The following is a 24,198-nucleotide window of genomic DNA, read 5'->3' on the forward strand; positions in this document are numbered from 1 at the left end:
ATTATAATCCACAGGAGATTTGAATTCAACAATAATAAACAATGACACTAAATACTAAATACCAAAAACATAACAAGTGCAGAAACTAACAAAACCAGAAGTTATCATGGGAAACGAAACAAAAACTAAAACCAAGGTTAAAAACCATCATCTAAACCTAATTGTGATTAATCACGATCTTCTGTGCCTCCTCAGCTCCATTTAAAACTTTAGATAAAGCTCTGGCATGACAGAATGCATTAGGTCCGTTCTAACAAGACTGCTGCTATTCTAAAAAGGCAACAATATTAAATAGCAGTAATTTGCAAACATTAAAAAGATAAATAAATAATTTGCGAACATTAGATCTTCAATTAGTCTAGGTTTTTGAACTACATAAATGAGACTACAGGAACAGATAGCCAGATTAACGACGTTGCAAAGAAAACAAGATTTTCAGTAAATATTCCATTATTGAAACTTCAAATGACAGAGTCAAGTCTGAGCAAACACTAATCACTCATTCAAGTTTGAACTCGATCTCAATTCAATCGTCAAAAGGGCTCATAAATCAGCTCATTTGCTGTTAGCATTTGTAAGACTCCGGGAGTTACGAGTTCGAGCCTTAACCTCGAATGAGTCGCAAAGGGTTGGTTGGGGGTCCACCCTCCGGCCAATCTTTTATATATATATATATATATATATATATATATCGCATATACATTTAGCCGTAATAAAACAATAAGAAATTAAGGGAAAAAGAGTATGAAATCGGCCGAGATCAGGATAAGAGAAGATTTTAAGATAATATTATACTTAAACCTTTTAATCCTAATATATTTTGTTATAATTTTAATTAATATTTATAAACCAACATGCTTAGCTTATGAAAGTCAAATGTAAAGAACTATTGTCCACTTTTTCTAACTATGATGCGAGTTTGGCAAGTTAATACAAATCCAGATTATCCCAAGCCAATCAGCTAATAACAACAAATAACAAATTAAAAAATGTATATAAGATGAGAAAAATGCTCTAGCATAAACTACAAAAAATGAGAAATTGCTTTGCAGAGAATAAAACTCCAGAGCATTCTACAAGAGATTTTTTACATGAGAAGTGACAAACCACTCCTAGTGAAGCTCCTACCTTCCCAAAATTTTTTTTTGTATGCGTTGGGATTTGTCACATTATATTCAATGAATTCCTTATAAAAATTTTGTCCCACATCTCTACCAGTCCGTAAACTATTTACTACGGTAGTTGGAATGAATCAATAAAATATATTTTGAGACTTTTAAGCAACCTAAAACACTGTTAAACTAGAATAACAGCTTCTCCTTCAAACGAGATATCAACTTGAATTTCTCCTCGGCTTCCACCTGCTGGCGAATGTCAGTTCTGGAAGCTCGATCTGGATGAAATCTAAGTAATGCTTGCTTATACGCAGCATTAATCTGTCAAAAAAAGTATCAACATAGAATCAATGATCTTGCTTAACTATTAGAGAAGTTAATTGCATATTGAAACAATTAATGGTCTTTTCTGGTGGTTTATTATAAAGAGCTTGGGCTTAAAACAAGGATTCAGGATTCATAGGTGGTGGAAAGAGTATGGTAAATATCAGAGGGAAGGGAAAAAATTAGTCCTCTCATTAGTTTTTCCGGGAATAAAATGAAGATTTACATGCATAACACTCAATTCTTATCTATTTACATATCTAGTACCTAAACATCAATTTTTACATATATGCCATGCCACCTTATCTATCATGAAAAAAGTATTTCAATTTTTTAAAGTTTAAAAAGTGGTACTTTTTGTGTGATATGAAATATTTGGGTGGCATAAATGTAAAAAATAAAATGCAAAATTATGTAAATAAATAAGAATTGAGTGGTATGCATGTAAAAGCCCTTACAACAAATTTTTAGTTCCATGTGATCCTCGCCTTCTTGAAGCCGGTAATGCAACACTTGAAATTATCACTGTCCTATTTCTGTTTATATTGATATTATTTCTGTTTATTGGGTCACAAATGTCCTATTTCTTTTTGCACATTATTTTCTCCTCAATAATTTTTCATTGTGACGGTTAACAATAAAATCAATTAAAGATCCATTTTATGTTTTTATTTCACCATAACTCCAAGATTATTTGAGAGGATTCCTCCAGATTAAACCTGATGTTACCAATCCTCAAGCAGATTAGGCGTTCTGTGAGATCAGCTTTGCAGTAACATATAAGAAAATTACACATTGCAAAAGATTTAAATCTTAATACCAGAAGGAGCATATCAGTGGTAAAACCAACTGAAGACAAAGCTAAAACTCCTCAAGACAACGTATGAACTGCGATGGAATCGCGGAGAGCAGCAAAGGGAAATGAAGAGATTTTATTGCTAAACACATATCAGCATCACACATCTAGCTAGATTTCCTGAGGTTGAAAAAACTTTTAAGCACGCCTTGGGATCTCATTAGATAAGTTTAGTCCAAACCCTAATAAAAGGAAAGGAAAAATGCCACAGTTTTTACACCTACTCGCCCCTTCAAACTCAAAAAAAAATTTACTGTTGATTTAAATCATGGAATAAAAAAATAATGAAAGTTCACCTCATGAACCGTGGGAATAAAGCCACCTTTAACATGAACCCCTAAAGCACGTAGTACTGAAGCCATGTCCCTGCACTTCATTTCCAATGCCTCAAGCTCTTTTCTTACCTCAGTACGAATTCTTTCTTTTAATTTTGTGGTTTCCTCATCCTGGGGTTGGAGAAAAAAAAACTCATAGCATTAAACAGCATAAAATAAAACAATAAACATGCCAACATTGCAAGAGAAATGAGTGAGAAAAAGAGAAAATACAATGGAGGAAGTACAAAAGACATGTAAGAAATAACGAGTTAATTTTATTATATTTAGATAAAATCTACTAATTTATTTAATTATATGTGATTGATTTTCGTGAAGGCAATCAGATGAACTATCCTTTTCTTTAGAATTATTTTAGGATTTATCTTATTTCCTATGAATTATCCGGATTTAAATCTTAATACATTTAAAATTTTCATGGAATCTTCTTCCTAAAAAAAGGCGTATGATTACATTGTAATGGAGTATTTATCCATCATTCTCATTAGCTTTATCCCAACTTATTTGGGGTTGGCTTCAAAAATCTTTATTTTCCATTCATTCATGTTGATTGCTACCAAAGATGTTAAATCTATGCTTTGAAGATGATTTTGAACTTTTGTTCATGTTTACCTTTAGCTTACATTTTCTCCTTCCGAATACTAATCACTAATTTTATCTGATCATCTAATGATACATTTTCTATCCTACATTGAACATGTCCAAACTTCTGGAATCCATTTCAATTACCTTTTCTTCAAATAAATGGCCCTCCAAATGTTCAACTTACAAAATCATTCCTTGATTTATCCTTTCCCATTATGTTGCACATCCATGTTCACATCTTATTTCTATCAAGCTCAATATAATAAATAAAGTACTATTTTATTATGATTTAGATGTATGTCCAAGTCCTATTTTATCCCCAAAATTCTCTCCTAAGATGTTCGCTCTACCACATTGCAAAGTCAAAATATATCGCTTCTTAGGAATTTGCTAACATTGAAATCCCACTTTTTTATACTCAAATGCAAACGGGCTAGCTAATCATTTCATGATTCCCTCCTTAATAAAAATTATCATGCATCAAGCATGTCAAATCTAATAAACACGTCGGACTCAAAATTAGACTTGAAATTGACCCAATCCGAGTGCGCTTAACCTAAATCCATCTAATTTATCATAAAAGCCAAAACATTACACCTGACAACAAACCATTAACCTTTTTAGTCCTGGATAATCTAAATTTTGTTTCATCTTATATTATTATATAAATCTGACTTAAACGAGCCCTGATTCTAAAGATACAACAATTTATCTTCTGATTATGGATTCGGATGAGTTTGACCTATCCCAAATCATATCAAGTATGAACCCAGCCATCTTATTATCAGAGTTGAAACATTATACCCAAAGCTAACTTGTAAAATATTTGAGTCAATCCAAACCTTATTTTTTGCGTTGGGTCATAAATTGACACGCCTATTCCCATTCACACTCTAAAATTCACTCAAAACTATCTGAATTCACTCCAATTTGCATTAATAGTGAATCCAAGGAAAATATCGAGCAATTCAAAGATAAAAATAAATATCAACACCACCAATAAGCCACCTCACCTCATCATCTGAAAGAGCTAAAACTAGATATAAAACGTCTTAATAATAAAAAAAAAGTTAGAAATAAGGAACAAAAAATGAAAAAAGAAAGGAAGGAAAAAAGCTACAAATAACAAAATAGAATTAACAAATAATCACAAAAAGCTATAGATAGGAGTTTCGAACAACTGATATGATCTCTTTCAAATGCTACCAATGATCCACTGATTGAAGAAACTGCACAAAACGTTCACAACGAAATCAAAAATAGGTAGAGTAGTATGCACGGTTAATTAATACAATGAAAGAAGAAAGAAAAGATGGTGTGATGTGTTGACCTCATTTTTAAGGTCATTACCTTTTCCTAAGGTCTTGGGATCTAGCTCTAGAAATTCCTATTGACCATCTTAGAAAACTAAACTTGAAACCCACCCTTTTAGAAATTCTAACTACTTCCTATTTTTCTTTGATGTCTAACATTTATGACATAAGACCATCGTCTTATGAACGAGCGGTTATGGGCTATTTTGTGAAGACTCAAGGAAAAAGTTCCTAATAGGACTCCAAGCCTTAGGAAAAAATCGGCACGACTTTTTCGTCACATACACACACCAAATGCACAAAATTCACAAAAAAAATTGCAGGAAGACGGTCTTCAATTGAGCCTAAAAGACGGGTGAAAATGCGAACTTCTCTGAACGACTTCCGAAGACGAAATGGATTTCGCCAACGCGTTCAAGATACCAATTTTAGTAGGAAAAGACGCTCACATTATCATATTTTCGACACGAGAAAATTGACACGCATTCATATTATCATATTTTCAACACGAGAAAATTGACACGCAAATCGATGAATTCATCAAAACGACTTCCGACGACGAAACGGACCGCATCAGCGCGTCCGGAACGTCAGAATTATGCATAAAACACAAATTAAAATTTTATTTTTCAAAATATTTAATATTTTCTTTTATATAAATATTCTTAAATTATATTTATATTAAACCTAAGTCTGATTTAGGTTTTTCACCCGCACTCCCTCCCTCTGTTCGGCCTGATCACGGGTGCGAACAGGGCTTACGCTCGTTGGCTCTCCCTCTCGCCTCTGTGCCCTAGCTCCACGACGGATCCACGCGGCGACGCTTTCCCCTCCCGTCTCTTCCCCTTCGCTACATGGCACGACAGCCGTTCGGCTCTCCAATTGGAGGAGGGCGGGTACGCTTTCCCCTCTCGTCTCTTCCCCTTCGCTACGTGGCACAACAGTCGTTCGACTCTCCAATTGGAGGAGGCGGGCTGGCCGATGTTCCTCCTACTCGAGGCTATATTCGCTCCCTCTTTATTGTAACTCTTCTTTTCCTCTTTTCGATAGGTTGGTTAGGGCGGAAAACAGGTGACTTCTTTTCGTTTCTATGGCTTTTGGCCTTACGGTGTGATTAGGGTGTCTTTTGCGTCTTCTTTTGACTGTCGGGCTACTTGAGTAAAAAAAAAAGGAAAAAGAGAGAGTTCTTGAGGGAGGAAAACTTGAATTTCTTTCTGCTGTTAGAAAAAAATTTCTCTATTTTGCTGTTTGAAGGCATTCGTGGGATGTCATTTTCTGAGGCTTTTAAGAAGGGAAGTTGTGCCGAAATCCTCTTTAAGCTAGAACTTTCAAGTGTTTGTGGCGTGGAGCATTTATGGTTGTCGTTTCTGGGGATCTTTAGGAGGAATATTTCGCTTGGAGTGGTTTTCTTGAATCATTCTTATAATTTTATTTTAAATCTGTTGAAAAGAGATATTTTTCTCCTCTCCACTATTTAACATCATTTCGGATGACATGAAATATGAAAGTTTATTGAAGCTTAAGCATGAGTATTTGCTTAGATGGTGAGAAATGAAACATGCATATATGGATCACCTCTACTTTTCTTTTGCTTGAAACACTTGAAAACATGGCTAAGGTGGTCTTGGAATGCATTTTATTCCTTTAGAAATACATATGGAAAAGCATGTTTGAGGGCTGCCTTTATTACTTTCGTTGCTTGAAATATTTGGTTTCGGGGCTTGAAATATTTGGAAGTATGAAATGCATGCTGAAAATTATTTTATGGGATGAAAAAATATGTTTGGGGTTTATTTCATGCTTCTCTTGCTGCCCCCCTTACTAGAATGCATGCTGAAAATTGTTTTATGTCTATGGAAAAATATATTTGGGGCTTATTTCATGCTCCTCTTGCTGCCCCTCATTAAAATTCTTGCTGGAAATGATTTGTATGTGCTTAAAGATACATTTCGGCTTATGTTTTATTTTCCTCTTGCTGCCCCCTCATTAAAATACTTGCTGGAAATGATTTGTATGTGCTGAAAGATACATTTGGGGCTCGATCTTTCCTCCTTTTGCTGTCTCTCTGCGTTAAATACGTATACATACGTGAAATACGTATACATGACATCCCTTATATCTTAGGGACTTTGAAGAGCTTCTTTGAGGCTTAAATTGGTGGATGTTTTTGTCATTTTTTCTGGGCTCGATTTGGAGCTTGTTAGGGGCTGGTTTGATAGTTGTTTTACTCCTATTTCCAGCTCTACCCGTGAGTCTTAATTGGTGTGTGTTGCCTTTACGGTTTTCTTCTAGTTGCCTTTAATCGTGACCCCTACATGTTATGATTAATGTTGAGGTTGGCTGGAATTTAATTTGTTCTTTATTTTAGCTTGGTCATGAGCTTTCCCTATGACTCTTTTATGTTTGATTCAAGCTTAAATAATGATGAGATGATACCTATTGCTTTGATCTTGGGTATTGTTTGGTGGTGTTGCCTTTGGGGCCTTCCTTTTGGCCCTTACCCGTGGGTCTATTATGATGTTGGAGTCCCCCTCATGGTCTTACTCGAGAGCATATATTTGATTTTTTTTTACACCATGTTGGATTTATATCTTATTATAAACTTTTGATGAAGGATGGGATTAAATCGTTTTTGATATTGGTATGTTATTCTAGAAGGCTAGGGAATTATTTCTTTCATTAATTAATGTCTCTCCTTTTGTGAAATGTAAAAGGGCTTGTATAATTTCATTTGGAGAAAATATAGGGTTGATGTGAATTGAATTCATGATGGGTTTTGAAATGCGCAAGATTGTCATTTGGAAAGGATATCATTCTCGGGATTGATTCGATCATTTTCTTTTTAATAAATTTAAACGTCTTTAGGTCGATGCACTTATGATTTCATATAAGCTTTAACGACTTGGCTTTGTTCTAAAAGTGAATCGGTCTCCCTTCATTTTTATTTTTTTTTTTAACGGTCAAGTTAAAAATGGGAATTTCCGATTTAATTATATTCAAAAATAATTCACATTCTTAAGGGAAATATGAGGGAAAAGGGAGAGAAAATTAAAAATAAGATTTGGATCTTCGAGGTGATGAAACCTAAAGAAGGGATAGAATAGCGAACCATCTACCATTCCTTTTGCATATGAAAGATGAAATTGTAAATTGAGAGAATATTTAGGGGTTCGAAGAAAGTGAGAGTTTGATAACGATCAGAGACATGGATTGAAAGATCAGTAGATCTGCACTCATGTCCCTCAAGTTTTGAATAAATTTACATCTAATTGTTCTAATTAGGTTTGAAGCACACTTCACAACCCTTTTGCCAAAACTATAGGTTTACCCCTTAGGTTTTAGGAGTTTGATGGTGAGCTAAGCTTAATCTAAAAATGTTTAAGGGTTAGTTGAAAGACACTTAGTTGAAGTTAGACACTTTAAAACAGTTCAAGTAAACTAAAGTGTAGGCTTCCTAAGTCTTAGGAGCACACCTTGAGGAGAGTTTATCATCCTAATATTTAAATGATCCTAAGAAGCCAGACATCTGACCCCAGTTCATGAGATAACTACGACACTAGGCACGAGGGTGCACTAGATTGTGATTCATGACTGATTTAATTAGATCAAATAATAAAATTCTTACCTTAACTTAACCAAAACTGAAACCCAATGCTCTGGGATTTGATTTTGTCTTACACTCAAATCCTCCTGGCAATTGGGGACATTCCAATACCACATATAAATTTCCTATTCTTGGTCCTTTATATGTGATATTGTATTTTATTTTATTTGTTTGTCTTTTTCCTACGATTTACCTGTTTCTGTTAAGTTTTTTTCTAGTCATACTTTCCTCTTTTACACAGCGCATAATAGCTAAACTTAAGGAAGCAATGAACCTACCAGATGTACAAGTTTAATATATATTACAACATTTTATTTTACAGCATGTTATATTATTTTCATAATTTGTTATATTATTTTCCCAACATGTTATACTACTCTTTATAGCACGTTATACTCTTCTTTCAGCATGCTATACTGTCTTTCTTCTTTACTGTACAGTACATTGTTACTTTCTTTCACACTGCATGTTTTATTTCTTAGTTTTTGTACTATGCCTTAGTATAGAATAACCTAGTGGTTAGGTGCATTTTCAAAACTAAAATTAAACCAGGAGGTGCAACTACGAAGAGTTTGGAGCGAACATTATGGGCAGCACGACGAGGAACAACTCTCAGGTGGATCTCCAGCATTAAAACATTTTCACATCACATAAACACATTCACATCACCTATCACCTTCTTTAGTTTAAATAACAACTCATAGGATCACTCTTTAGGCTTTTTGTACAACTTTGTTGTGCAATTATAAGTCGTAACGCTTTAGGATTCCGAGGTTACCGTGAAGCACGGTGTAAATCCTCCTATCTTTTTAGGGTATTTGCACAGTCCGATATTGTGCAAACATAATTCCTAAATCCTAAACAATTTGCAGGACTGAAATATCAAATAATCATCATTTCAAAGAAATAAAGCCAAACAATAGAATAGTTGGGAGTTTACCGAGGTTTTTCCCCAGATCTGTGATATCTCCTACTTTTCTTCCCTTTGGATTCCTTAAATAAATGTTCCTATTTTGAGTCATTCTCATTTGATCTTCCCATGTCCAGCCGTGAAAACCTAAACTTTGAAATCTTGAAAGCAAAATCACCTGATTTTAATCGAGAGTTTTCTTAAATGACCCTCAGTCATTTAAGATGTAATTAACTATAGAGGTTTGCCTCTATAGGGAACCTGAAATCAGATAAAAATAAACCTTATCTTATTTTTTATTTTAGGTAGGGGAACTTGTTGGCCTTTTTATAAAATATTTTGCAGACCAAAACGGATGTCACAAATTCTTTAATCTAGATGATTAATCCCTATTACAATTGATTTATTTATTCTTCTGGATAAGTGTATTATTTGTAGTATTGTATTCAATTATCTAAATTATTTAAAATGCGAGACATGTTTGATCTCACCTATTTTAAAATTAAAATATTACTTTTAAAAATAAAAAAAAGTTATATTCATATTTAAATTATTATTTTTTTTAAAATCACAAAATCATCACTTTTTCAAATCACGAAATTACAAATTACGAAGTTAAAACGGCCAATAAGTTCTGGCGACTCCGCTGGGGACTGATTCCTCTCTCCATCTTTGATCAGGTAGTTTTCTTTTTAAATATCGGTGGTGTGTCCATGTCGCTCATGGACCATACTACTGTTCTTCTGTTGACATACTGTATTTATTTCTTCCTTGAATCAGTACAGTCAACTCTCCTTGGATTCCAGGGCCGTCTACTTAACTATCTTTAAGCAGAAAGGTCCAAGAATCCCTAAGGTTTAGTAGGGTGGACTCCTAATAGGTGTGGTGTGTCGAGGTTGGAGTGGGTCCGATATGAAATGGATCATTTTCTATTTCTGGATTAGCTCTTATGCCTCACAATCGCTTCATTTTCCTTCTAAAATCTGCTTGTTCTTTTAAGTCACATCAAATTCCTCTCAATATTTCCTCGACAAGGTTGAAATTTCAAAACTCAATATTAAAACAAAAATAACAACACAAATCAAAATCACAAAACTTCAAAGAAATGTCAGTTCACTAGCAAGCGTGTTAATTTTAGCTTCTATGGTGAGTTTGCAAGGACTTGAACGGTACTGACCCTCAGAAATCTACAACTGACAGGAGTGATGGCGTCGTCAAGCTTGACTTTCCAGTTCAACGTAGCCACAGATAAGAATTCTCGTCACATTGCTTCCACAATCCAGTTTGGGTTCGGACTTGAAAAATTTGAGGTGTTACTTGGAAAATCACCACATGTGATAACGAGGATGACTGCTTCAGATGTTCAGGAACCGTCCTCCGAATTCGATCAAATGGTGACCATGATTTTCCTTCTCTTAAGAAGGTGAAAATCAGTTCTACTCTCGCTACATCAGCTGTTCCGGCTGCGAAAGAAAAAAGAATTCTGTATGAAGATGATTCAACAAATGATTTTGCCACTCCGAACTATGCATTTGAAATTGGCTCTTGCTCTTCTTCTAAGCCTGCTCCAGCCTGCTCCACTGACGTGTTCCCAGAGAAGGAACCGCAGGAGGAGGGAATTAAGAGCTCAGAAAGCACAAACAACTAAGTTGGCTTCAGCACATGCAACAACTTTATCGGAAGATGAACCAATAGAAACTTCACCTCACCTCAAGGGAAGCAGGTTTCATCCTCTATCTGCTACCACTGGAGAAGAAAGCATTCGCAAAATTACTAACAGGTTGTCTTCACCACCTCATTATCAGGGAGAAAAGCAAAAGAAGTCTGAGACACTCACACAGATTTGCCATGTTTTTGAAAGGATGGCACGGAAAGACAATTGTTCAGTACCTGAAATTTTAAGAGAAATGGGATGTGTTGTTTCTACATCGATGAAAATTGAGATATTGGAGGAATATGAATCTACTCGACAGCTTCATAGACCCGCCAAGAAACCTAAAGAGGTACCACCACCGCGGATTTCTGCCAAACTCCGATTGGGAGATCGAATAATCACCAACACTGCTACTACCAGATTCAATACCATAAAAAAAAAATCAGATAAATCACGATCAGTGTCAAGATCATTGCCCTTAGTGGGTGGTAAGAGATTGCCTACTGATGCATCCGATCTGCGCACTAGGGTCGCTCCTTCCCTTCGCCGTACTGATGCCATCAACGAGACACCCCGTCTCCAGTAATCAGTATCTCAAGGGAAGGTTTGGAGGCCTAAGGATGATCAGTGTCAAGATCATTGCCCTTAGTGGGTGGTAAGAGATTGCCTACTGATGCATCCGATCTACGCACTAGGGTCGCTCCTTCCCTTCGTCGTACTGATGCCATCAACGAGACACCCCGTCTCCAGTCATCAGTATCTCAAGGGAATGTTTGGAGGCCTAAGGGTGCTATTCAGAGATCATCAGCAAGTGCAAGAAGCTCTTACCCCAGGGAAGAGCCCAAATCCAGAATGGAAGTTGTCACACCAAAATCTAACACAAGTACAAAAGTTCACCAGGGTCCACCAATTGATCTGAAAGTCATTAAGGGAGATTCAATTGAAGGCACCTTGGAGAAGCTTAGGCTTGATATTGAAAAGTTATCAAAAGAGCAACAACAAAATGATGAAAATAGAAATTTGGGTATGATGGATGACACGGAAGAAGAATAGAATGTCGTTGAAACCCGAACCTCTTCGTCATCGTGTGATGCCCCACAGCCTGCAGAGGCAAGCACTCATGATGAATTACAAAGGAAAATCCAAATACGAGATGAGCAGATGGCCGAGATTGTGAAAAAGTTGGAGGAGACGACGGTTGTTGTTGCTACATTGCAAAGTTAGTCACAATCTCCATTAACTATTTCTCCAGAGGTAAATCGAGCAGAAATTGTGCGCGTTTCAAAAGAAAGAAACAACCCTGGCCCTTCTAGCAGGAACAATCCACCAGAAAGAGAACCAGTCCAGATTCTAGTACCAGAAAAGAACATCCAACAAATAGTGGAAGCACAGGTTCAGAAAGCTTTAGCTCAATCCAAAGGAGGATCATCAGTCTTAAGGGAAATGTCATACCCGGAGGAGTTTGATTTGGTCCAATACCCAAAGGGATTTGTATCGCCGACCTTCAAAATATTTGATGGAATAGGAAATCCTCGTCAGCATGTTGCACACTTCCGGGCAAGTTGCTGCAACGCAGGGGGTAGTGAAGCATTGCTCTGCCGACAGTTTGTGAATAGTCTTTCAGAGATTGCTTTTGACTAGTACGCCGAGTTGCCTAACGGCTCAGTTAAGACTTTTGCAGAACTAGATTTATTTATCAAGAGGTTTGCTAGAGCTCAGCACCATATCACCATTGGTGATCTTGTGGTAGAGCGACAAAAGTCAAATGAAACTCTAGTTGACTACATCCTGCGATGGAAAAATTTAAGTATGAAGTGCGAGCCGCAATTACAAGAACAACATTCAATTAGAATCTTGCTCAAGAGCATACACGGTCCAATAGCCTTCATGCTTAAAGGATTTACCATTAAAACAAAAGTTATTTTATTAAGTAAAGCTGCAAGCTGCAAGTTTACAGTAAAGCTGCAAGTTTACAAGAGAATGTTAAGCAATTCGGGTTCCAAGAGAAAATTGATAAATCAAAACCATTGAAAATATTTGAAAAGAAAACAGGGACAGTGGCAACGGTAGATAGAGGTAAACAGCCGATTCAGATTCAAGTTCAACAACCTCGACAGAATTATCAGCGTCCGCAACAGAATAATCAACAACAAGCTCAGCATTCTCAACAAAATAGTCAATATTATGGTCAGCAACAGTTTCAGCAGAGATCTTACAATACGAACATGGGACAGGCTCCGACCTTGACAGATAGGATGAACTAAAACTACTCTTTTAAGGATGAGGCCGTGTCTAAAATGTTCCGAAATTTGGTGAAATAGTTGAATTTACATTGTCATAACCCAAGAAGCCAGATGAAGTTGATAAGAAAGATCATCCCAACTATTGTCCATACCACAGGCTGATTGGGCATACCATAGAAAACTGTTTCAGCTTCAAAGGTTGGCTGGAGAGAAATTACAAGAATGAGAACATAACGATCCCGAAGGAATATTTGAAGGAACCTGAAAGAGGGTCCATAAATATGATTTCGGTCGATCCGATTGATCCCTACGCGGTGGATGATGAATGGAGTGTTGTATGGACCAGATCTTCAAAGAAAATATTAAATCAAATTCAAACTGTGTCCGCACAAACCTCCATTCAAATTCTACAACCTGCAGAGCCAGAACTGTCAGTCACATCAGAAGAGGAGAAGAAAAAGAACAAAGAAATTATCAAAGAAGAAAAGATCGACATTGCAAAGAATAATGTAAGAGCTGCACATTTTCGAGTGGTTATCTCGGATGCGGGGGAGAAATTCCTCGAACCGATAACCTTGTATGATTTTCTTTTTACTCCTCCGGGAGTTTGCAATGAAGAGAAGAATGATTTTGGCTATGTTTTTACTATTTCTGGTAATGATGGTGATAACATAATTGACGTTCAATCTAATTCGAATTTCGATCCTTATGATGATCCTCAAATCATACAAAATCCCAACGAACTCGTCAATATGGCTAGTGAAGAGGCTAATGATACAGGCTATGATAGTGCAGAAAGTGAAGCACCCTCTGAATTCCGAGGAAAGTCAATAGCAATTGAATTGGAAGCTTCAGATTCAGAAACATCTTTGGAAGAATGGGTGGCTGTGGCAAAAGAGTAACCACCGGGTCCAATTCAAAAAATGCAAGAAATAACAGAAGTGTATTTAAGAAGAGGAAAAGTATTGCCGCCAGTAACGGATCCGAGAGTAAAAAGTAAACAAATACTTACCGAAAATGAGAACTCCGCCAGTGGAAGAATTACCTGCTCAAGAAGAAACTGGAAATACGAGTAATAAAATGGAATACAACGTTCTGGCACATCTTAGGAAGTTACCAGTCAAGCTAAGCATTTACGATGCTCTGATCCTGTCAAAAGGAGATGAGAGAGGCATTAATCAAGGCTCTACTTGATCCAGATATTTGCTTAGCCCATTTGGCCAACGACTCCTTGGATGAGGCCTGTTCGTTAAGGGAACAACCCAGTGTGACTTTCACAGACGAGGATTTGTTGCTTGGAACTGTCGATCATAACCGACCTTTGCTATTTCAGTTAATATTGGAAGATTCATGCTCTCAAGGGTGTTAGTGGATCCAAGAGCATCAATTAACATAATGAATCTACGGACTTTAGCCTATTGGGAAATTTACATTCATAAGCTCTCACTGATAAAATGATGTTGAGAGGTTTTAACCAGAAAGGAGAGAGTTATTGGATCCATAACACTATCTATGAAAATTGGTGATCTAGTAACAACCGCACAGTTCCATATCATTGATTTGGAAACTTCTTTCAATGCCCTACTGGGTTGACCTTGGATTTATGAATATAAGATGGTCCCATCGTCATTACACCAGTGCATAAAATATTTTGAAGAAGGACAAGAGCGATGCATAAAAGGGAACTTGCAGTCATTCTCAATGAATGAGATCGAAATTCATGAAGATGCTGCCTACTACGCTCCAGTGAAAAGGACAGTTTTCTCCAAAGATGTCGTACCAAGAAAGGCTGAAAATCTAAGAATACTACCAGAGCCGAGTAGTCTACTACCAGAGCAACGATCTTCCGCCATTCCTCTGAAACGAGAAATTGGAAACTCTTTTAGTCCTCGCATCCGAGATCAAGGGCGGGGACGAGGCCGAGGAAGAGTTGGGAAGAACGAGGACGAGGAAGAGTTGGGATGGGAAGATTATTGGATAAAGGAATCTGACTATCAACATTGAGTTAGAAGAAAGTTCAACAGAAGAGAAGACCGGAAATAATGCAATGATGATACGCCAGAAGACGCCACGTTTTGAAATTTCTTTGGAAGAAGATGAAAAAGATGAGTATAAGTCAATGTATGACAGAATCAACCGCTACGTGTAGGCCATAGCCTTAACCCCTATTAAAGGAAGTGTGTTGTAGGGGATGAAAACCAATAAATTTCTATCGTGGTTCTTCTACTTCTGGTCCTAAAATTGATGTAAATTTAGAAAAAGATATTTCAAATGAATTAATGGAATTACCTTTTGATTATTACTCTCCATGTGTCAAAAAACTTGCTCAACGTGGCTTAGTACCAGATAAATTATCAAAAGACAGGTTGCAACTTGTTGAGGAATTGTGGAATACTAAAAATTGAGATTCTAAATCAAAGGAAGGCCTTGGTTTCGGCACAGTAGGGCCGATTAGTGATATGAAATTTTGCTTGGTTGTTACAAGTAATCCCAATGAATGTTGCTTTAAAGAAGAAGATGATCCTGAGGAATCTGGAATAGAAGATGCCCCTCCAGAGTTTGAAGAGAAAATTAAGTCGATTGTTGATGAATTAAGAGAAATAAATCTAGGGTCAGAGGAAGATCCTAGACCTACTTTCATAAGTTCTTTGCTCAGTGATGAAGAGTCTACAGATTTAATCAAGTTGTTGGCAGAATTCAAGGATTGTTTTTCTTGGAGCTATGATGAGATGCCAGGTCTAGCGCCAGAGGTTGCAATTCATAAACTCGGAAAAGACCCCTCCATGACTCCAGTAAAGCAAGCTCCGAGGAGGATGCGCCTTGAAATTGAGCAGCAGGTCACCACTGAGGTTAAGAAATTGATAGAAGCTAACTTTGTACGAGAAAAACAATATCCAACATAGTTAGCCAACATAGTGACAGTCAGAAAGAAGAATTGTCAGATCCATATCTGTGTGGATTTTAGAGATTTAAACAAAGCATGCCTGAATGATGAGTTCCCATTACCAATTCCAGAGCTAATGGTGGACATTGCATCATCACATGCAATTTTCTCATTTATGGATGGATCATCCGGGTACAACCAAATCAAGATGGCACAGGAAGATGCAACATTTACAGCTTTCAAAACTCCAATTGGGATTTACTACTACACTGTGATGTCATTCGGATTAAAGAACGCTGGAGCAACTTATCAGCGAGCCATGACAAGAATTTGTTATGACCTCATTCACAGTCAAGTCAAATGTTATGTGGATGATTTGGTCATTAAAAGTAAACAGAAGGAGGATCATTTGTATGATTTGAAGATTTTCTTCGAACGATTGCGACGATTTAATCTCAAGATGAATCCCCTAAAGTGCGCCTTTGGTGTCATTTCTGGGAAGTTCCTTGGATTTGTTGTCCGTCACCGGGGAATCGAAATCGACCCAGAAAAGATTAAAGCGATATTAGTCACCCCCTAAGAGTTTAAAGCAGTTACGATCTTTTCAAAGGAAATTGACATATTTAAGACGTTTTATTTCTAATATGTCAAGGTGTAAACTCTTTTCGGCACTTGTCAAAAAGGACGCTAAATATATCTGGGATGATAAGTGTCAAAGGGCTTTTGAAGAAATTAAGCAGTATTTAATGGTGCCACCTGTGTTGGCAGCCCCGATTTCGGGTAGACCTTTGATAGTTTATACTACGGCTTTGAATGACACTCTTGGTGCCCTGTATGCACAAGTTAATGATGAAGGAAAAGAAATGCCCCTTACTACCTGAGTCGTTGTCTGATTCCGACGGAAGTCAAGTATCCACCCATCGCGAAGCATAATCTTCGCCGTTCAAAAGCTTAGGCATTACATGCTCGCTCATAAGGTCCACCTGATTTCAAGGGTTAATCCATTACAATACTTAATGACTCGGTCAACACTATCTGGAAGGTTAGAAAGATGGTCAATGATTCTATTGCAATTCAACATAACATTTGTACCTCTTCGCGCCGTTAAAGGACAAATTTTAGCAGATTTCCTAGCAGCGCGCCCGTTGCCAGCGGATTCACCTCTCAATGATGATCTACCAGACGAGCAAATAATGAATATACAACCCTCCAATTCTCAAATTTGAAAAATGTTCTTTGATGGAGCTTCGTCGTCACAAAGAGATAAAGATTCAGGGACAGTAATACCTGACAAAGTAGGAGTTGGCCTGATATTCATAACCCTAGATCTTGCTAAGATACTCCCACCATTTAACAGAGTCTTGTACGAATAATGAGGCCGAATATGAGGCTTTAATCACTGGATTAGAGTTAGCAATTTCAATGAGAATAGCGGACATTGACATATTTGGTGATTCACAGCTCATTATCCAGCAAGTGGCAGAGCAATACAAGATTCTGAAGCCAAAATTGGAACAGTACTTTAATTATACAAGAGTACTTTAATTATACAAAGAAATTGTTGGAGCAAATCCCAAATGTAACAATATACCAGATACCGAGAAGAGATAATGCTCATGCGGATGTTTTAGCAAAACTTGCGAAAGAGTTAGCATGCCCACAAGAAAATTCAATTGATATCACTGTAAAAGGACGACAAATACTTTCTAAAATCGACATGAATGTTCTACAAAGGCTTGAAGTGGAAGAGACAGTGGCTACAGTTGCAGAAGATGCTAATGATTGGCGAGAACCGTTCATAGAATATCTGAAATCCGGGAAATTGTCAGAGGATAAGTCAGTGTCTCAACAAATCAAGAAGAGAGCATTGTCGTACGCTTTAGTGGACGATGTTTTATATAGAAGATCCTTCGATCAAATGTGGCTGAGGTGCCTAAACAAGTCGGAAGCACAAAAGATCATCAAGGAGGTACACGCAGGGCTGTGTGATGCTCATCAGTCAGGCCCGAAAATAAAAATGAAAATCAAAAGAATGGGTTACTACTGGCCGACGATGTCGACGATGATCACTGACTGCATGGAAGTTGTCAGAAGTTGTCACCAGTGTCAAATACACGAAGTGATCTTGCACTAACCTCCAAATGTGTTGCACCCTACAATAGCGTCGTGGTCATTTGAGTGTTGGGGCACAGATATAGTGGGCCCGATAGACCCTCCGTCGTCAAAAGTCAAAAGGACCCTCCGTCGTCAAAAGGACACCGTTTTATTCTCGTTGCAACAGATTATTTCTCAAAATGGACAGAAATAGTACCTTTAAGTGAAGTGACAGCGCATCAAGTTCTTCAATTCTTTAAGTCTCACATAGTGTATCGTTTTGGTGTTCCACGAAGGGTAATCTCAGATAATGGTTCAGCACGAAGATCAACAATTTTGTCAAACGGCACGAAATAGATTGGAGATATTCTACCATCTACTACCCTAGAGCAAACGGATTGGCAGAGCAGAGGCATAAAACTCTCGTGCAGATTTTAAAAAAGACATTGGACGAAAATAAAAGAGGATGGCATGAGCAGTTATTAGAAGCTCTGTGAGCATACAAGACGACTGTCAGAACTCCAACTCAGGCCATGCCATATGCACTTGTATACGGGTCTGAGGTCGTTCTTCCCTTAGAAGTTCAGTTATCTTCTCTCAGAATTGCAATAGCCAACAAAATTATGCAGAGGAAAATGCTAGACTCCGATTGGAAGAGTTAGAAGCCCTCGAAGAAGACCGTCTAGTAGCACAGCAGAATTTGGAACTCCACCAAGCCAGAATGATCTATGCCCACGATAAACTGGTCCACCCTAGGATTTTCAATATTGGTGATTTAGTCCTCGTTCTCAGGAGACCTATTCTTGCACATCATAAGATAGGGGGAAAATTTGAGCCAACCTGGGAGGGGCCGTACGTGGTCGAAAAAGTTTATTCTGGAGGGTTTTACCAGTTAGTAGATTGTCAAGGCGAGAGGCCTATGCTCACAATTAATGGAATATACCTAAAAAAGTATTATGCGTTGTGACGTTTCAAGGGACCCGGTTGCAGGTCATATGATACACAGATGTGATAACTTTTAGTGACCAGGTCCAAGAACATTGTAATAAAATTAATCAGACAAGATAAATTCGCATAATAATAAGTTTTCTTTGTTTTTTCCCAAATTCAAACATGTACTTTAAAAAAATAACTTTTTAAATAATAAATAGTCATTGTTCCTGTTCATTTGATTATTAACGTGCTGATGTTTCTCCTGTCTTTTGCAGGGAAATGTCGAACGGAAGACTGATTTTCTCTTTTAAGAATGACATAAATCTCATCTCGCAAAATCTCGCATTAAACAAAAAAGAGGTGACACAGGGAGCCATCATTGATTTCGACTTGGACTTTGAGCAAGTCTAGTTGGAATATGAGGGGCCCCTGCTAAGTGTGGTCAGCTCAAAGGAGATGGAAGGTTTGAAGCCAGTGCTCAGTTTAAAAAGTAAGGAAATTGACACCACTGCAAAGGAAAGAAAACATGAAAATGGAGAAGAAGCTCGGGAAAATGATGATCCGTCAGGAAAAGTTGGGCAGATGCGGTCAATGGTTTTAACAACAAAAGGAGAGCTCATCAGCGCTCTAGCAAACCTGCCAAGAAAAGTACCATTGAACCGCATCCAACGCAGGATGGCCAGTCGAAAGAAGCGCAAAGCACTCCCACAATTAGCAAAAAGACAAGCTGTGGAGGCAGCTTCGAAGCATGTTCTACAAGAAATGCCTAAGCAAATAATCAAGAATGTTCCCCTTCAAACTGCGGCAGGAAGGCAGGTTCCACAAAGTTCAATTATGGAGACTACTCTGCAAGAATATTTCCTGGCTGGTTTTCGTGATGAATACATGGAATATGATGTTCATCGGGAGAAATGTGTTATAATCTCAGTAATTCAAAAAAGTGAGGAACATTCAGATGTAGAGCCGTACATCCCGCAGTATGGCCAACCCAATAGATTGCAGATAATTTCTGAAGAGGAACTGTCAATGTTCCAGAAAGTACGAAAGCAAAATTTTGAATGTCTTGAAAGAATACGAGGCAGATATGTCAATATACTGGAAGGATTATAGTTGCATACTGACGTCTTTTCCGAAAATGAACAAAAGAGAATGGTGAAAAACATTTTTGATCTCAGGGAAAAAGGCCAAGAAGGCCTGTTAAAGAGAAAGACTTATTCAGAGCCGCAAAAATAGATGAAAGGCAAGGGCAGGATCACAATGCAGTACAGATGTTGCTATAATTATGCATATGATAAAAGAGGGAATCCTCTAGGGATTATTCGACATGATGAAGTTTGCCACCGCTTATGAAAAGGATGATAAAAAGGATGGTAGAATGAAGTATTTTACCAGTGGATAGTGTACTAAACAGCTGCATAATTAATATTTACGAAGAAAAAGATTGTATACCACCCCACATTGATAACCACGATTTCGTGGGACCCTTCTGCATTGTGTCTCTCGTCAGCAAATGCAATATAATGTTCGGGAAAGAGATACGGGTGGTTGGTCCAGCCGAATTTCGTGGAGCAGTGGAAATTCCTCTTCCTGTTGGCTCAGTCCTTGTTATCAAAGGGAATAGAGCAGATTTGGCAAAGCATTGTGTGTCAGGAGTTCCACAAAGAAGATTATCAATTTCTTTCAGAAAAATGGGTGACAATAAAGTACCATTTGGATATCAGCCTGATCCAGAGCTTGAAGGACTTCAACCCTTGGAATTATGAGACAAGCACGCCTCTAAGCGTATGTGAGGGGGACTTTTGTTCAGGAACATACCTTTGTAGGAAGGGCTAGTCTCTACATAACTCTGAGAGGTCAAAATGATTGACATAACATTAAAAGTCTACAATTTGTTTTGATCAAGATCATTTTACGATTGGATTGTATCCCGATATATCCGATTTTGGAGGATCAATTAAGTTTTCTTTTTTTCATATGATGTGATTGATTTAAGACTGTCAAATTAAATGTTAATTCAGTCTTGCAATGAACATGGAACGATGCAAAATAAAATAAAGAAAACCCCTAAAAATGAATAAATTTGAATAAAATATTTAAATCATAACAAATTAAATTAATATTGAACCTCCTTAAATTTTGGCGTAAACCCCTTGTTGGTGACCCTCATTTGACGTAAATCTCCTTGTTGGTGGTCCTTAAATCTTGGCGTAAACCCTTTTTGGTGGCCCTCCTTTGACGTAAATCCTTTGTTGGTGGTCCTTAAATTTTGGCGTAAACCTCTTGTTGGTGGTCCTCTTTTGACGTAAATCCCTTGTTCGTGGCCTTCCTTTAACGTAAATCTCTTGTTGGTGATCCTTAAATTTTGGCGTAAACCCCTTGTTGGTGGCCCTCCTTTGACGTAAATCCCTTGTTCGTGGTCCTTAAATTTTGGCGTAAACCCTTTGTTGGTGGCCCCCTTACTTCCTTTCTTAAATTGATTTTTTCAATAAACTAAATTTACAATAATCAAACGCTGCAAAGTTGTGATAGATCCCTTCATTCTCAACTCATTCATTCACAAAATCTTTCTCGAGCTGTGCGTTCCCGATTGGGAACCCAACTCAACTTCAATTTCATATCAAGTTCGACCTTTGATCAGTCTTCTTAACAATTCTTTGGTTTGTTGATTACTTCGGTCAACACCAATACGTGCGGCGTGCCTATTGGGGGTCCATTTGTTGACCTCATTTTTTAGGTCATTACCTTTTCCTAGGGTCTTAGGATCTTGCTCTAGGAATTCCTATTGACCATCTTAGAAAATTAGAATTGAAACTCACCCTTTTAGAAATTCTAACAATTTCCTATTTTTCTTTGATGTCTAACATTTATGGTACAAGACCATCGTCTTATGAACGAGCAGCTATAGGCTATTTTGTGAAGACTCAAGGGAAAAGTTCCTAATAGGACTCCATGCCATAGGAAAACATCGTCACGACTTTTTCGTCACATACACACACCAAATGCACAAAATTCACAAAAAGAATTGCACGAGGATGGTCTTCAATTGAGCCTAAAGGACGAATGAAAATGAATTGCACGAAGATGGTCTTCAATTGAGCCTAAAGGACGAATGAAAATACGAACTTCTCCGGACGACTTCCGACGACGAAATGGACTGCGCCAACGCGTTCAGGATAGCAATTTTAGTAGGGAGAGATACACATATTGTCATATTTTCGACACGAGAAAATTGGCACGCAAATCAATGAATTCGTCAAAACGAATCTGACGACGAAGCAGACTGCACCAGCGCATCCGGAACGTCAGAATTATGCAAAAATGATACCAATTTTGTTATGTTTTGATGCATGGATAAAACACAAATTAAAATTTTATTTTTCACAATATTAAATATTTTCTTTTATATAAATATTCTTAAATTATATTTATATATCTTATTTAGGTCTTTCACCCGCACTCCCTCCCTCTGTTCGGCCCGATCACGGGTTCGAACAGGGCTTACGCTCGTCGGCTCTCCCTCTCGCCTCCGTGCCCTAGCTCCACGACAGATCCACGCGGCGACGCTTTCCCCTCTCGTCTCTTCCCCTTCGCTACGTGGCACAACAGTCGTTCGACTCTCCAATTGGAGGAGGCGGGCTGGCCGATGTTCCTCCTACTCGAGGCTATATTCGCTCCCTCTTTATTGTAACTCTTCTTTTCCTCTTTTCGATAGGTTGGTTAGGGCGGAAAACAGGTGACTTCTTTTCGTTTCTATGGCTTTTGGCATATGGTGTGATTAGTGGGATCTTTTGCGTCTTCTTTTGACTGTCGGGCTACTTGAGTAAAAAAAAAAGAGAGAAAGAGAGAGTTCTTGAGGGAGGAAAGCTTGAATTTCTTTCTGCTGTTAGAAAAAATTTCTCTCTGTTTTACTGTTCGAAGGCATTCGTGGGGTGTCATTTTCTGAAGCTTTTAGAAAGGGAAGTTGTGTCGAAATCCTCTTTAAGCTAGAACTTTCAAGTGCTTGTGGAGTGGAGCATTTGTGGTTATCGTTTCTGGGGATCTTTAGGAAGAATATTTCGCTTGGAGTGGTTTTCTTGAATCATTCTTATAATTTTATTTTAAATCTTCTGAAAAGGGGTATTCTTCTCCTCTCCTCTATTTTACATCATTTCGGATGGCATGAAATATGGAAGTTTATTTTGAAGCTTAAGCATGAGTATTTGCTTAGATGGTGAGAAATGAAACATGCATATATGGATCACCTCTACTTTTCTTTTGCTTGAAACACTTGAAAACATGGCTAAGGTGGTCTTGGAATGCATTTTATTCCTTTAGAAATACATATGGAAAAGCATGTTTGAGGGCTGCCTCTATTACTTTCGTTGCTTGAAATATTTGGAAGTATGAAATGCAGGCTGGAAATTATTTTATGGGATGGAAAAATATGTTTGGGGTTTATTTCATGCTTCTCTTGCTGCCCCCTTACTAGAATGCATGTTGGAAATCGTTTTATGTCTACGGAAAAATATGTTTGGGGCTTATTTCATGCTCCTCTTGCTGCCCCTCATTAAAATACTTGCTGGAAATGATTTGTATGTGGCTGAAAGATACATTTGGGGCTCGATCATTCCTCCTTTTGCTGCCCCTCTGCTTGAAATACGTATACATGACATCCCTTTTATCTTAGGGACTTTGAAGAGCTTGTTTGAGGCTTAAATTGGTGGATGTTTTTGTCCTTTTTTCTGGGCTCGATTTGGAGCTTGTTAGGGGTTGATTTGATGGTTGTTTTACTCCTATTTCCAGCTCTACCCGTGAGTCTTAATTGGTGTGTGTTGCCTTTACGGTTTTCTTCTTGTTGCCCTTTAATCGTGACCCCTACATGTTATGATTAATGTTGAAGTTGGCTGGAATTTAATTTGTTCTTTATTTTAGCTTGGTCATGAGCTTTCCCTATGACTCTTTTATGTTTGATTCAAGCTTAAATAATGATGAGATGATACCTATTGCTTTGATCTTGGGTATTGTTTGGTGCTGCTGCCTTTAGGGCCTTCCTTTTAGCCCTTACCCGTGGGTCTATTATGATGTTGGAGTCCCCCTCATGGTCTTACTCGAGAGCATATATTTGATTTTTTTTACACCATGTTGGATTTATATCTAATCATAAACTTTTGATGAAGGATGGGATTAAATCATTTTTGACATTGGTATGTTTTTCTAGAATGCTAGGGAATTATTTCTTTCATTAATTAATGTCTCCCCTTTTGTGAAATGTAAAAGGGCTTGTATAATTTCATTTGGCGAAAACATAGGGTTGATGTGAATTGAATTCATGATGGGTTTTGAAATGCGCAAGATTGTCATTTGGAAAG

General features: G+C 37.6%; 1 protein-coding gene across 1 annotated transcript in view; it reads right to left on the reverse strand.

Moving 5' to 3' along the window:
* Positions 1 to 1,055: 1,055 nt before the first annotated feature.
* Positions 1,056 to 24,198, reverse strand: part of LOC110038763 — a 54,014-nt gene continuing 30,871 nt past the window's right edge. The window contains exons 5-6 of the mRNA XM_020743665.1: positions 2,592 to 2,741; positions 1,056 to 1,436 (exon numbers count right to left, since the gene is read on the reverse strand). Coding sequence (XP_020599324.1) covers positions 1,302 to 1,436; positions 2,592 to 2,741 — 285 coding nt within the window. The 3' untranslated portion in view covers positions 1,056 to 1,301. The remainder of the gene's footprint in view (positions 1,437 to 2,591; positions 2,742 to 24,198) is intronic.

This window comes from Phalaenopsis equestris, unplaced genomic scaffold (genome assembly GCF_001263595.1).
Source record: "Phalaenopsis equestris unplaced genomic scaffold, ASM126359v1 Scaffold233751, whole genome shotgun sequence".
In the NCBI taxonomy this organism is placed as follows: domain Eukaryota; kingdom Viridiplantae; phylum Streptophyta; class Magnoliopsida; order Asparagales; family Orchidaceae; genus Phalaenopsis; species Phalaenopsis equestris.